Source organism: Carassius auratus, chromosome 35 (assembly GCF_003368295.1).
Source record: "Carassius auratus strain Wakin chromosome 35, ASM336829v1, whole genome shotgun sequence".
Classification (NCBI taxonomy): domain Eukaryota; kingdom Metazoa; phylum Chordata; class Actinopteri; order Cypriniformes; family Cyprinidae; genus Carassius; species Carassius auratus.
Genome location: NC_039277.1, coordinates 19,567,613 through 19,581,465, shown reverse-complemented (window position 1 = coordinate 19,581,465; position 13,853 = coordinate 19,567,613). Strand labels below are relative to the sequence as shown.

The window sequence follows — 13,853 nt, the reverse complement described above, 5'->3', positions numbered from 1 at the left end:
GCATGAACAGTTCTCTCTCCACCTTCAATACCACGACTTAGGTGCCCTTGAGCAAGGCATCGAACCCCCAACTGCTCCCCGGGCGCCGCATCATAAATGATGAACACTGCTCCGGGTGTGTGCTCACAGTTTGTGTGTGTGTGTTCACTGCTCTGTGTGTGTGCATTTCGGATGGGTTAAATGCAGAGCAAAAATTCTGAGTATGGGTCACCACACTTGGCTGAATGTCACTTCACTTTCACTTAATTGTGGCCTTCATGATGTGACCTGTTTCCTCTGATCGAAAGCATTTGAGTGTTACATATATTATTAACAAAAATATAAATCCATTGAGAGCAGATCAATACAAAATCAAGTCATCAAATCAAACTTTATTAGCCAAGATTTAAATTATATATAAAACACAATATTGATACAGAAAAAAAGTAGTAACAAAACAAGTATATTTGACATTAAATTTGACAATTAATAAATAACAGTTTTAATTAAAGCACAGAATTCAATTCAATCTTTTTTTTCTTTTTCTTTTTTTAATAATGCGATGCCACATACCCCCCCCCCCCCCTCCGCCCCCTTTTTTGGCGAAAGCCATTCTTGACTTATTAAAATTAAAAAGTATTTAAAACCCATTTTTCTGGGTCATAGAATATAATAAATATAGGTTACATATTCTTTTAAATATTTTAAAAACAAATAAATGGAAGAATTATTTTAGTATTATTGATACACTATTATAGTTTTGTTATTTCTTTGAGTTAATTTTATTTTTGTATTTTGTTTTCACTTTTATTTTAGTAATCATCGCAGTTTTGTTATTGTTTTTAAATATGTATAGAATTTACTTAGTTTGAATTATTTGTTAGTAGTATTTTTTACATATTTTATTCCATTTCAGTTCATGCTTATGTATATATAACAAATATATAACAACAAATATTTTTGAATGTTTTTAGTTATTTATAAACTAAATAAAAAAATGAGAAATGTTGCCTTGGCAACTAGCTGAAATTAAATAAGTAATATAATTTATTTAAAGTAACAAAAATGTTCTTGATGGCTTTAGTTGACTGTAATAAACCTCTACAGGACCAAGACATAGACCAATTCCAATTTAGATGCTCACTCTTAAAGCCATAGTTCACCCAAAAATTAAAACGGTCATCATCATGTTGTTCCAATCATCTTTCAGCTGTTAAACACAAAATAAGATAATATGAAGAATGCTAGTAAACGAATAGTCACCAGGAGCCACTGACGTCCACAGTATTTTTTCCCCATACTATGGAAGTCCATGGGGACCAAAAACTGACACATTCTTCAAAATAACTTTCACTTTTAGGTGAAGAATCCCTTTAAAATTCCTGATATTTCCAGGTTTTCCGTGACTTCTCTAAACAGACGCTCTCATCAGGACTCATAGTTCCGGTTCGGGTCTTTCTCCTCCTCGGGTGTAAGCCAGTGCTTTCTGAGGCCCGTAGGAGGAGGTGGGGAGCGGAGCAGGGAGCGTGGACGGAGGGAGCTGTGACTGTCGGTCCAGAGACTGATAGATAGAGGGCGATAGAGAGCGGTTAAAGTGCAGCGGCGAGCCGGTGGTCCGAGGAGCACGGGTGAGTGAGGAAGACGAGGAGGAGGACAGATGCGAGCGGCTCCCATATCCATATGCTGCGCTGCTCAGGAGGAACTCCCTCGAGCCGTACGCCGGAGGAGTCGGGCCGCGAGACGACGACAGCCCGCGTAAATCCTGCGGCAGGCTGCGTCTGCTGGGAGTGTCGTAGATGCCGCTGTCCTGCAGGGGTTTGTCCTTGTCGTCGGGCTCACGGCGCTCCTGGATGGAGCTCATGAGTGGTTTGGGAAGGCTGTCGTAGCGGACGGGCGACGGCTCGCGGTTGATGTGCATGAACACTGGGCTGCAGTTGCGTGCCGGAAGCCGCTGCACATCAACGCAGCCGTGGGACAGACCCGGATCCATGGGTAGGAACGCTGCCTGGACGCCCGCGGGATGCAGAAGGCTGTCATAGGACAGGCTCCCCGTCCGGCCGCTGAGGACGCTTTGGCTCGCGTGTGGGATTTCGGCACGCTGGGATCCGCGGCGGCTGGAGTGCTTGAGACTCAGCGAGCGTGAGTTCAGAGTCAGAGCGATTGCGTGGTTCTCGGGCTGCAGCAGACTGGGTTCAGACGCGTGTTCCTGAGGAACCAACGGAGAGATCCTCGACACCATCTACATCGACAGACAAAGGAACATCTAGGAGAACATGCAGCCAGTTTCCACGAAAACATCCAAAGCAAGTCAAATGTATTTATTTAAAGCTTTTCACAATCATTCCAAAGCAGCTTTACAGAACATACTGTTATGTCTAAAGTGCTTATTGCTTTTCCATAGAGCGGTTTTAGTGCTGGGCGATGACACGAGTGATCCTCCAGATTTACCTCTAGCTACATTGAGCTTTTAGTGATGTCTAGCACATCTATCAGTGTGGCAGTGACTCAAACACATGACTGAGAATTCAGAAGGTACATTTGAGAGTGAAATTTCATTCCATTAAGACTGTGGTTCCCAACCACGTTCCTGGAGTTCCTCCAACACTGCAGGTTTTCTATGTCTCCTTATTCAAACACACCTGATTAAGATCATCAGATCATTAGTAGAGACTCCAAGACCTGAAATGGGTGTCTCTGACACAGGAGAGATGCAAAAGTTGCAGTGTTGGGGAGCCTCAAGGAACGAGGTTGGGAACCACTGCATTAAGAGATTTAAATATTACTCGGTTTCATTCTATTACAAGATTTAAACGTCAGTCGGTTTTGTTCTATATCGAGATTTAAACATTGGTCAGTTTAGTTCAATTACGAGATTTAAATGTCGGTCAGTTTCGTTCTATATCGAGATTTAAACATTGGTCGGTTTCATTCTATTACGAGATTTAAATGTCGGTCGGTTTCGTTCTATTACAAGATTTAAACATTGGTCGGTTTCATTCTATTACGAGATTTAAATGTCGGTCGGTTTCGTTCTATTACAAGATTTAAACATTGGTCGGTTTCATTCTATTACGAGATTTAAATGTCGGTCGGTTTCGTTCTATTACAAGATTTAAACATCAGTCGGTTTTGTTCTATATCGAGATTTAAACATTGGTCGGTTTCATTCTATTACGAGATTTAAATGTCGGTCGGTTTCATTCTATTACAAGATTTAAACATTGGTCGGTTTCATTCTATTACGAGATTTAAATGTCGGTCGGTTTCGTTCTATTACAAGATTTAAACATCGGTCGGTTTCGTTCTATTACGAGATTTAAACATCGGTCGGTTTCGTTTTATTACGATATTTAAACATTGGTCGGTTTCATTCTATTACGAGATTTAAATGTCGGTCGGTTTCGTTCTATTACGATATTTAAATGTCGGTCGGTTTCGTTTTATTACGATATTTAAATGTCGGTCGGTTTCGTTCTATTATGAGATTTAAACATCTGTCGGTTTCGTTCTATTACAAGATTTAAACATTGGTCGGTTTCGTTCTATTACGAGATTTAAACATCTGTCGGTTTCATTCTATTACGAGATTTAAATGTCGGTCGGTTTCGTTCTATTACAAGATTTAAACATCGGTCGGTTTCGTTCTATTACGAGATTTAAACATCGGTCGGTTTCATTTTATTACGATATTTAAACATTGGTCGGTTTCATTCTATTACGAGATTTAAATGTCGGTCGGTTTCGTTCTATTACAAGATTTAAACATCGGTCGGTTTCGTTCTATTACGAGATTTAAACATCGGTCGGTTTCGTTTTATCACGATATTTAAATGTCGGTCGGTTTTGTTCAATTACGAGATTTAAACTTCGGTCAGTTTTGTTCAATTACGAGATTTAAACGTCCGTCAGTTTTGTTTCATTATGAGATTTAAACATCGGTCGGTTTTGTTCAATTACGAGATTTAAACTTCGGTACGTTTTGTCAATTACAAGATTTAAACGTCCATCAGTTCCGTTTTATTACGAGATTTAAACATACGCCAGTTTAATTTAGTTATGAGTTTTATACATCTGTCGGTTTCGTTCTATTATAAGATTTAAACATCGGTCAGTTTCGTTCAATTACGAGATTTAAACATTAGTCGGTTGTATTTTACTTAGAGATTTAAACATTAGTCTGTTTCTTTAGTTATGAGTTTTATAAATCTGTCGGTTTTGTTCTACTACGAGATTTAAATGTCACATGGTTTCGTTGTAAGCTAGTTATCAAAGAGTCTGATGTGAGTCTACCTAGTTTTAATCAAGCAGCTGCTCAAAAGCCCAAGGAGATGATGGCAAGGAAAGAAAAACTCAATTTTAGTGACAACAGGAGAATAAAAACCTTGGCCCAAAACCAGGTTACACCTGGAGAGCCAGCTCTTCTCTGGACAAACCGTTTCAACAACATCAGCCTCGTCAAAGGTTACTGAGTGTAAATCTGTCTCCTCACCTGATCTCTGGGAACTTGGTAGAGCACTTTGGTGGGCGACTCTGAGGTCTGGAGTGGATTCATACTGTGTCCTGAAAGCATTAGAGCTCTGGACTGGAGCAAACTCTCTATTAGAAAACAAACAATAGAGGAGACATGAACAGATTCAGTGTTTCAGACCGTACAGAAACATGATTCTGCCACACATCCACTCACCTTCCAACGCTGCCAAATGGTTTTTGAGCAGGACTGGGTCTGGTTTGGGAGGCAGCGGAGGTGGACAGGTCAGACCTTTACTGTCTGGAGCATCTACTTCCTCTAGAGACTGACACAAACACACCAACATGACACTAAATATTACACAGATATCAATAGTGACATAATCACTCTCTTACTGTGAATCTACTTTAAAGTGAACAAACCAGGGTTATTAAACTAAAACTGAAACCATAAAAAAACATTTTTGTTACTTGAAATAAAATACAGATTAACTTAAATAATGTAAAATATACATAGCTTTCTTTACTTATCTAGTGCCAAGGCAACTATCATTTAGTTTAAGCTTAATGTACTAAAATAACTATAACTAAAACAGACATTTAAAAACAACAAAAACTTACAAAATTTCAAGAAGCACACAACAAAGTTACTAAAACTTTAAATAAAGTTAACATAAAAACAGAAAAGAAATCTAATTCAGAATATTAACAATATAATTAACAAACATATTCTATTATAATATTTTAACAAAAAATATATCAGAGATACTAAAATAACACTTATCAAAGTAAAAAAAAAAATATATATATATATATATATATATATATAATATGCAACATTTCATTTGATTAAAAAAACTATATAGATTTATTTTTAAAAAGTCATAAATAAAAATGACTAAAATTAAATAAAATTACTAAAACTTTAACCAAAATTAAATTGAAAACAGAAATTATAATCACCAAAAAAATCTCACGACTCACGATTTAAATGAAGTCAAGCTATGCTTTTGAAAAAGTTGTCTAATATATTTCTAAGTTATAAAAGTACAAGCTGTTTAAGCTGTCAAAATCACTTTAGATTTATAATGATTGCATTAAATATATGTTTGTTTGTTTGTCATTCAGAGCAGTATAATCGTCAAACGAAGCTTATGGACTGAATCATTTTGAATTGTTCAAATGACACCATTCCCTAAAATTAATTAGACTAGCTTCAGAGAGAAACCATGAAATCTGTTTAAAAATATTTAATGGATTAAAACATATAGGCTTTAGTAAATTGACAGTGTCTTTATCCATATAACTGAGTGGGTTTCTAAAGCACAGCTGATGGTTAATGATGCTGAACGCAGCTCAGGTTTGATGTTTGACCTTATTCAATTATTCACAGCCTTGATGCACCACAAATGAAGTATTAATGGACATAAGTACCTTGATCGGGAGTGTTTGGCTCAGTTTGTGGGATTCTGGCTGATGGAAAGGAGGCTGAATGTGAAGCGGCAGTCTCTCACTGAGTTTCTCTGTGTACCTGATATTTAACGAGCAAAATCATCGTTAAACTTAAACATCCTGTCTTCATTTACTCACCCTGCATGCTGTTAATCAGTTTGGCATCCTTGATGTTTGATTCACAAGAGAATGCGAGAAGAATGTAATAAAAATGTACAACTTCTCCCAAACACATAAATTATGATTCATTTTGGGTATTTTATATTATATTTAAAGATTTGAGAGTAGTAACGATGAGCAGAAAAAATAACAGATTTTGTTTAATGGTCAATATCATGAAAAGATTATATATTGTGGATAGTAATGTAAAAAAACCTATGTAAAAATTTTCATTCAAAGTGCATTAAAATTAGGTGCTAATAATGAATAATATATATACAGTTTAATTTGAAGAAATATTGTCTTTTTATAATTTTATGTAACTATTTAGGTTTATTTTAATCTTTAACTTATTTTTATGAATTGCTTAGAACTTTATTTTAACTGTATTATTTAACTTTATTTTAACTTTTAGTTCAGTTTTAGTTTCTAGTTTATACACACACATGCACATATATATAATTTTAATCTTATTTTTATGAATTGCTTCACACTTCATTTTAATACAATTGTATTGTTTTTTTGTTTTTTTGTTTATAATGCATATTTATTTTTCTTGTCCTTGTTCATGTGTAATGGCAATATTGTATGTAAACACAATCACAAAGTACTTTAAATGGTTAAAAATTATACCATCTGTCATATTTACGCTCTGGGCATGCCTTTATTTTATTTGTAAGAACTCGTATTGGCATCCATGATGCATGAATAACATAATAAAATGTATACATTTGATTCAAAGCATAAATTACTGTTGCATGGAACTTTAGAATTTTTGAATTTCTCGTCTTTCTTGTTTTCTGTCACATTTAAAGCCTGAGAGACGTCGTATGAGATATTGTCGGAACTAAATGTATCTGTTTGTGTTCCATAGAAATAGTAACAGCATGATTTAGATTCTTCATGCAAGGGATTGTTTTGCGCGTGTAGAAGCGCGCTCACCTGGGCGTGATGGGACTGAAGAGCACAAACTGCACGTTCTGACAGCAGCCGCGCGTGAACGGATTCACTCCTCCCTGGAACTTCCCTGTCACCTGTCACACGTCACGAGGAAGTTCAGTCTCCGGCAGAATCTGATCTGATGCATGTCACACATGACCTTACCTGTTCGTTTGTGGTGCGTCCCCTCGCCACCAGCACCAGATGAAAACAGGACAGACCCAAGACGGGGATGAAGAAGAGAGCCGAGACACTCATGACCACCAGCCTGAACACACACCGTCAAGGTACTGTTCACCGCTTTAAACATCATCTGTGTGACGTTTCAGACGATCAGAGAGCTCGTGACAAAAATGACAAAATCACATAACAAAAAACTGAACTAAAAATAAATTGAAATATACAAAAATAATAATGCAAATAATAAAAGCATGCAACAAAATTACAAAAAAAAATAAATATTAAAACTGAAATAAAAATAAATTAAACCTAAATAATAATATATTTTAAAAAATAAAATGAGAACAAAATAGTAAAAATGTAACTGAAAAAAAATAATAACAGTATTAAATAATAAATAAAAATAAAATAAAAATGTCAAGAATTATGTAGTTTGTTGCCTTGTTCCTTACATGTGCTAATCTAATCTAATCTAATCTAATCTAATCTAATATCGTTTAATATATGTTAAAGCACTGATTCGTGGTCCTTTATCAATCCTGTTTTCAACTCTACACCTTACACTTTCCTGTCATTCTCTACCGTCCTGTCTGCTTAATGCATGAAAAAAAAAAACAACAACAACAACAACAAACATATGAAATCAAATTCAACATATTAGTAAAAACTTTAAATAATACTAAAATAACACAGGTTCAGATTAACTTCCTGATTAGTGACACACTGTGCTTTGTTTGAACGGCCGAAGTGTCAACTACTGACTCAAACCAATCACGTGAGTCTGGGGCGGGGCTATCTGTCTGACTGACCAATGGGAGATGGGGCAGTATGTTTGTGTCATTATTTCTTGTCTTTCCATGCCACAATCATGGAGCTGAAGGATACGTGACGGCGTTGTGTAGTTCCCACAGGTTCTCCGGGTGATCCAGAACATACAGGAGCCCGCCGGAGAACACGCCCACCATGTGAAGAGTCAGAGACAGCAGGAAGAGGAAGAAGAAGCGATAGTTGCGTCTCCCGATGCAGTTGTTCACCCAGGGACAGTGATGGTCAAAGTCCTAAAGAGATTACATGTATTAGTGCATTAAAACGACAAATTAATCGCACATAAATAGGGCATATTTGAAATATGAGTAGCCTATAGTAGCCTGTTATTAATGAAGGCCAGACCAACACTGCTACTGATTAATTAATTATAACCACTCAACATTAAAGTATAACTGAAAGCCAATTAACATTTAATAGGCCAACTTAAAAGAATCTTTACATGAATGTGCATAAACTATCCAGCTCTCGATATTGATATTGCAAACTGGTGTTTCTTAACATACAGTATTATTTTAATATCCAGTATTATCATAATTATGAACACTCTGGTTCGTAACACATGAAGATGTGTTCGATTTGCACAGTGTATGCAAAGTAGACGAAACAGGCTGAGGGCGGAGATATGCTAATTAACCATCCTCCAGGCGGATGTGGGCGGGGCCTACGCAATTTGACATCATATCGCTTAGGAAATCTTGATTATTGAGACTTTAATAAAAGGTTTAATAAAAAAGGAGTGAATTGTGAATTTGCATCCCTTTAAATATTTGTAATGCATTAAACAAAATAAATAAATAATGCACAATAAATTTTGACAGCCCTTATATATATATATATATATATATATATATATATATATATATAGCTATGTTATTATTAGTGATGAGTTAGCTAGTCGTGGTGGCGTTGGTCTCACCTCCACGCAGTGATCACACACGCTACAGTGCGAGCAGCGCGGCGGACGATAGAAGTGACAGGAAGCGCACCACTTCATGCGCACCTGCACGCCGCGCACCTCCACGTTCTTATAGAGCGGCGCGCGGAAGTCCTCGTCCTTGTCCTCGTCCTCATTAGCTATGACGAAAACACAGAGCGTTTTAAAATCAACATGTGCGTTTTACATTTCCGCTGTGGAGTAAAAAAGTAAAAAGCGTAATTGCAAAAACTTATTATCTCATAATTCTGAGATATAAACTCACAATTGCATGTTAAAAAATCTGAATTGTGAAATAAAAAGGCACAATTAGCTTTTTAGATGTTTATACCATGGCAGCAAAAAAATCGCAATTAGCAGTTTATAACTTGGAGTTGTGACAAAAGGTCAGAATTGTTCTAAGTTAATTGTCTTTTTATTTGTTTTTATTAATAGCATTATCTTTTTTCATCCATTAACTTGCAACTACAAGATAAACTAACTAGCAATTATGAGGAAAAAAAGTCAGAATTATGAGATAGCTAGCATCATGCCATAAATGCTAAACGTGTTAACAACATGCTAGCAACATTTTAAATCAACATGATAATCATGTTAATAAAACGTTAATCCTGCTAACAATGTGCTAAAACATGCTAGAAACATGTTTATTCATATTCAACATTAAATCATACTTAAATATGCTAGATATAAATATGCAAGTATGATAAATCATGCTAGTGACAATGTAAATCATGTTCGCAAGATGCTAAAGCATTGTTAGAAATGTGATAATTCATGCTGTCTGGCAACATGCTAAATCTCACTAATCATGCTAACAACATGTTAAAACATGATAGCAACATGCTAATCATGTTAGCAAACATGCTAAAACATTGTTAACAATTTGTTAAATCATGCTAACAGCATGATAAATCACAGTAAACATGCTAACAATATTTTAAAAGAGGTTAGCAACATGATCGTCATGGTAATAACATGCTAATCACAATGAAAATTATGTTAGCAACATGCTAAAACATTGTTAGCAATGTGCTAAATCATGCTAACAGCATGCTAAATCACAGCAATAATGTTAACAATATTTTAAAAGGTGTTAGCATCATCATGGTAATAACACACCTATCATTGCTAACAGTGTGCTAAAACATGCTAGAAACATGCTAAATCATATTTAAATAAACTAGCAACGTGATAAAATATTAATAGCGACAATGTAAATCATGTCAGCAACATGCTAAAACATTTTCAGCAATTTGCCCAATCATCTTAGCAGCATGTTAAATTACCTTATTTTTCCATTCCATGTCAAAACAACAAAACAAAACAAAATTGGAAGATGTAAATTAAAGATCCTGAGAAGAAAAGTGTCAGACTTGGAGACTGCAGCTGTGATGTGTGTCTGAGTTCATCAGATTGATCTGTGATTGTGTGTTTGACTCGACTGACCTCTCGGGAACACGCCGGCATCCATGAACGTCGCCATGATGAAGTTCGCCATAACGAAGAGGAAGACGATGCCGACGCATGGCGGGAAAACAGGAGACACGTTCACGGCGAGCCACGGACACCTGAGAGGATCACAGATACAGAAACACATCAAAGATCTCCAGAGGAACCACACACACAATCTCAACAGCTCAGAGTTTCTGATCAAGTAATAATAAGGTCAGTAATATCTCCAGATGAACTCTTCCTGGACTGAAGCAGCTCAGCTTTACTTGATTCTCCATCAATCATGTTTTAGAGTCTCAAATCTGATCCTCAGGATCTTTTGAGGAGCGTTTGTTTCACTGTTCCCCAGCGGAGGAATGATCTTCACAAGCCTCCAGAACATCTCACATCTTCTGAGGAGCCTTGATTTCTTCAGCTCTCCATCACTGTGTTATATGTGTGGATCATTTACATCTCGACACATCACTGGAGATATAGAGTGATATTTACATCCGTTTATATCAGTATCTGCTCTACTGTTAGAAACATCACTGATTTACATCAGAATTCATCTTAGAAATATCAGCATCTGCAGAAAATTCATATTTTTGCTCTGTTTCAGTAAAACTGAGCTCCATATTCTCGCTATATCAGACTAAATGAGCCATAAAAGCCTGATATGTTACTCAAATATCATCTTTCAGAATTGATTTAAGAACAATCACATGAGATATTGTTGACTTCATGTCAATGCACCAATAATCAGTTCAGATCTGCCTTCATCATCGCTCCACCGTTTGTAGCTCAGGGTGAATAATTCACAAGCAAAGCTTTCACTTGAGTCGAATCAAACGTCTTGTGCCTTTCTGAAGCTCCATCTCTAACATCTGAGAGATTCGTGGGCCCTGAGGACCATCAGCTTCACAAGGACAAGAAGAAAAGTGTGGATCAGTCTAAAAAAGGAAAAGCGTAGCGGGGATGATTGCATCCGGAGCGTGAGATTAAAAGCAGAGGTAATCAGCCGCTGGGACGCAGATTTAACTCAGGTTTTTATTGAATGAATCTGTGCGATCAAATTAAAGACGGGAAACTACAGCATGATTGTTTCTGAACTGATATAGTTCTGTATCTGTATGTGTGTCAGCAGGAGGGTCTGAACGTCACTAATCCCAGATTACAGGATCACAGAGCCGTCTGCACAGCCTTCACTGCACACAACACAACAGTACGACACCCAGACCAAACAGATCCCAGTCAGTCTGTGCTTCACTGTCAGAAACACCTCTGACTCATCACATTCAACTCCACAAATGCATCGCAAAATGAGCTCTATTTAGTTTTAATTATTATTTCCTTTACAGTTAATCACATCTGTATGGATGCTTGTTTCTGACACGGAATGACTGTAAAAAAAAAAAATGCTGATTTTTATCTCATAATTCTTCTTTTTTTACTTGCAAGTTTGTACAGTATTTACATTTTTTTTAATAGATTTTTTACTTTTTCCCCTCAGAATTCTACGAATTCTAATATCTTAAAATTCTGTGTTTGTTTACAAAAAAAGTCAAAAAAGTTCGATATAAACTGCGAGAAAAAATACAAAATGTATTTTTTATTTTGTAGAGGAGGCAGAAATAAATAAATAAAAAAGATGTTAAAAAAGTCAGAATTGTGAGATATACATTTCCTATTTAAAAATATCTTAGAATTTTGTAATTTAAAAAAATTGCAATTACCATTTTATGCATTTTTTTTTTCATTCTGTGCTGGAAGCAATTTTTTTCTCACAATTGCAAGTTTACATATTACAATGTTTACATTTGTTCTATGAATTCTAGTTCATATCTTATACACAGAATTATTTTATCTAAATTGTCTAAGAGTTAACGTCTCATAATTCTATTTTTAGTTTCCGTCATGGAATACTGTGAGATATAAACTGAGTTATATATCCAATACATTTGTCTCCTAATTTATCATTATTGCAATGAAAACAACAAAAAAGAATAATATATTATTTGAATTTAAAGTAAATAAAATATCAGAATGGAATTAAATAGAATAAAGCTTCACTCATCACCAGATACAGCATAGAGTAAAAATGACTTAAAATGTAACATTAAAAACAGACTCTAGTTACTATTACCAACTTTGAAAATAAATGACTCAGAAGTAAACATCTAGAGACATTGCAATAAGAGAAACAGTAATATAATACATTGAAAAACTGGATTTGTTTTCTTTATATATATATATATATATATATATTTGTATTTTTTCAAATGAAATCTATAATGCATGAGCTCAAGGGAAAGTGAGTTAATCTGGATATGGGTCATGAAGAAATGATTTGTATGGAGGACAAAGGCTTTTCTCTTTATGAGCGGATTACGGCTGATGTCTCGTTGATTTCTGACCATCTGCACACAGAAACATATTCAGTCACCTGCTTCATTCACAACACCGTACAAACACATTAAACACTATGATGCACATACTAATGACAGAAATGCTGCTGAAAACAGATCGTGCACAAACACACTGGAGGTGCAATGCATTCTGGGATTCTGAGTCATTTGTGTAGGTTAGTTACCGGTGTGTGTGCAGTTAAAGAACAGATGCATGTCACATTTCTGTCCTTTTACACTACAGGGTATCAGTGCTTCTCTACAGTAAAGTCATCAGAGTTTCTCCCCAAACTTCTCTCTCTCTGTATGAACGTGTGTGTCTGGTGTGAAGCCCGTTCTGTGCTCATGACAGATGTGCAGCTTAAACTCATCGGGGGTCACAGGGCTGATCAACACCCCGATTCCTCCGGGATGGGAATCAAACAGCACCAGGAGCAAATCCTAATCCTCACCATCCCATCTGCTCCAGTCTCAGCAGCGGAGCGGCCGATGCATGATGCATGCACACAAATACTGCACCAGAAGCATGCACGCATTCACATATTCATTACCGGACAAAACGGTTTCAGAAATGGTGAAAACTGGCTTTAATCAACTTGGTAAAAAACATGATTATGGTGTTTGATATTCCAGGAGGACAGAGACGCTTGAAGATGACCTGTGAGATATTTATAAATGTGTTTTTACATGTTATAAATTAATCTTAAACAACATATATTCGTAACATACTTTGCAATGTACCACATCTTTTCATAAATAGTTGTAACCAAAGTTAAGATGCATTATAACACTTGCAGATTCCAACACTGATCTGAAAGTATTACATGAAGAGTTGTTAGTGTCATGAAAGATGCAGGTGTCTGTAAGAGCTAAGGAAGACTGCTGAAGTGGATGAAGGAAGGTCAGCTCAGAGGTGACTTACGTGAAGACGAAGAAGAGTGTGGATGAAGTGACCAGTAGAGCGGCAGCAGTGGACACGGGGATGTAAGCGCTGCTCCTGCGCATCCTGCGTCCACATCAGCCATCAATCACTCTCTCAAACACACAACAGACCTTCAGCAGCAGCTAACACA

General features: G+C 36.3%; 1 protein-coding gene across 1 annotated transcript; it reads right to left on the bottom strand.

The window, feature by feature from the left end:
* Window positions 1–951: 951 nt before the first annotated feature.
* Window positions 952–13,837, bottom strand: LOC113054802 (probable palmitoyltransferase ZDHHC8). The gene is made up of 10 exons (XM_026220612.1): window positions 13,703–13,837; window positions 10,388–10,509; window positions 8,921–9,078; window positions 8,062–8,234; window positions 7,162–7,264; window positions 7,000–7,091; window positions 5,881–5,977; window positions 4,664–4,772; window positions 4,469–4,575; window positions 952–2,218 (listed from the first exon to the last, which is right to left on the bottom strand). The coding sequence occupies exons 1-10, from the start codon at window positions 13,783–13,785 to the stop codon at window positions 1,415–1,417; spliced, it is 1,848 nt and encodes a 615-aa protein (XP_026076397.1). The 5' UTR covers window positions 13,786–13,837; the 3' UTR covers window positions 952–1,414.
* Between the last annotated feature and the right edge of the window lie 16 nt (window positions 13,838–13,853).

Bases quoted from the DNA above. Each gene is read 5' to 3' on its own strand.
- LOC113054802 (XM_026220612.1), bottom strand. From the start codon at position 13,785: ATGCGCAGGAGCAGCGCTTACATCCCCGTGTCCACTGCTGCCGCTCTA. The intron at 5,978-6,999 runs GTGAGCGCGCTT...GTTAAATATCAG, and splicing joins TTCAGTCCCATCACGCCCAG to GTACACAGAGAAACTCAGTG. The intron at 4,576-4,663 runs GTGAGTGGATGT...GTTTTCTAATAG, and splicing joins CCATTTGGCAGCGTTGGAAG to AGAGTTTGCTCCAGTCCAGA.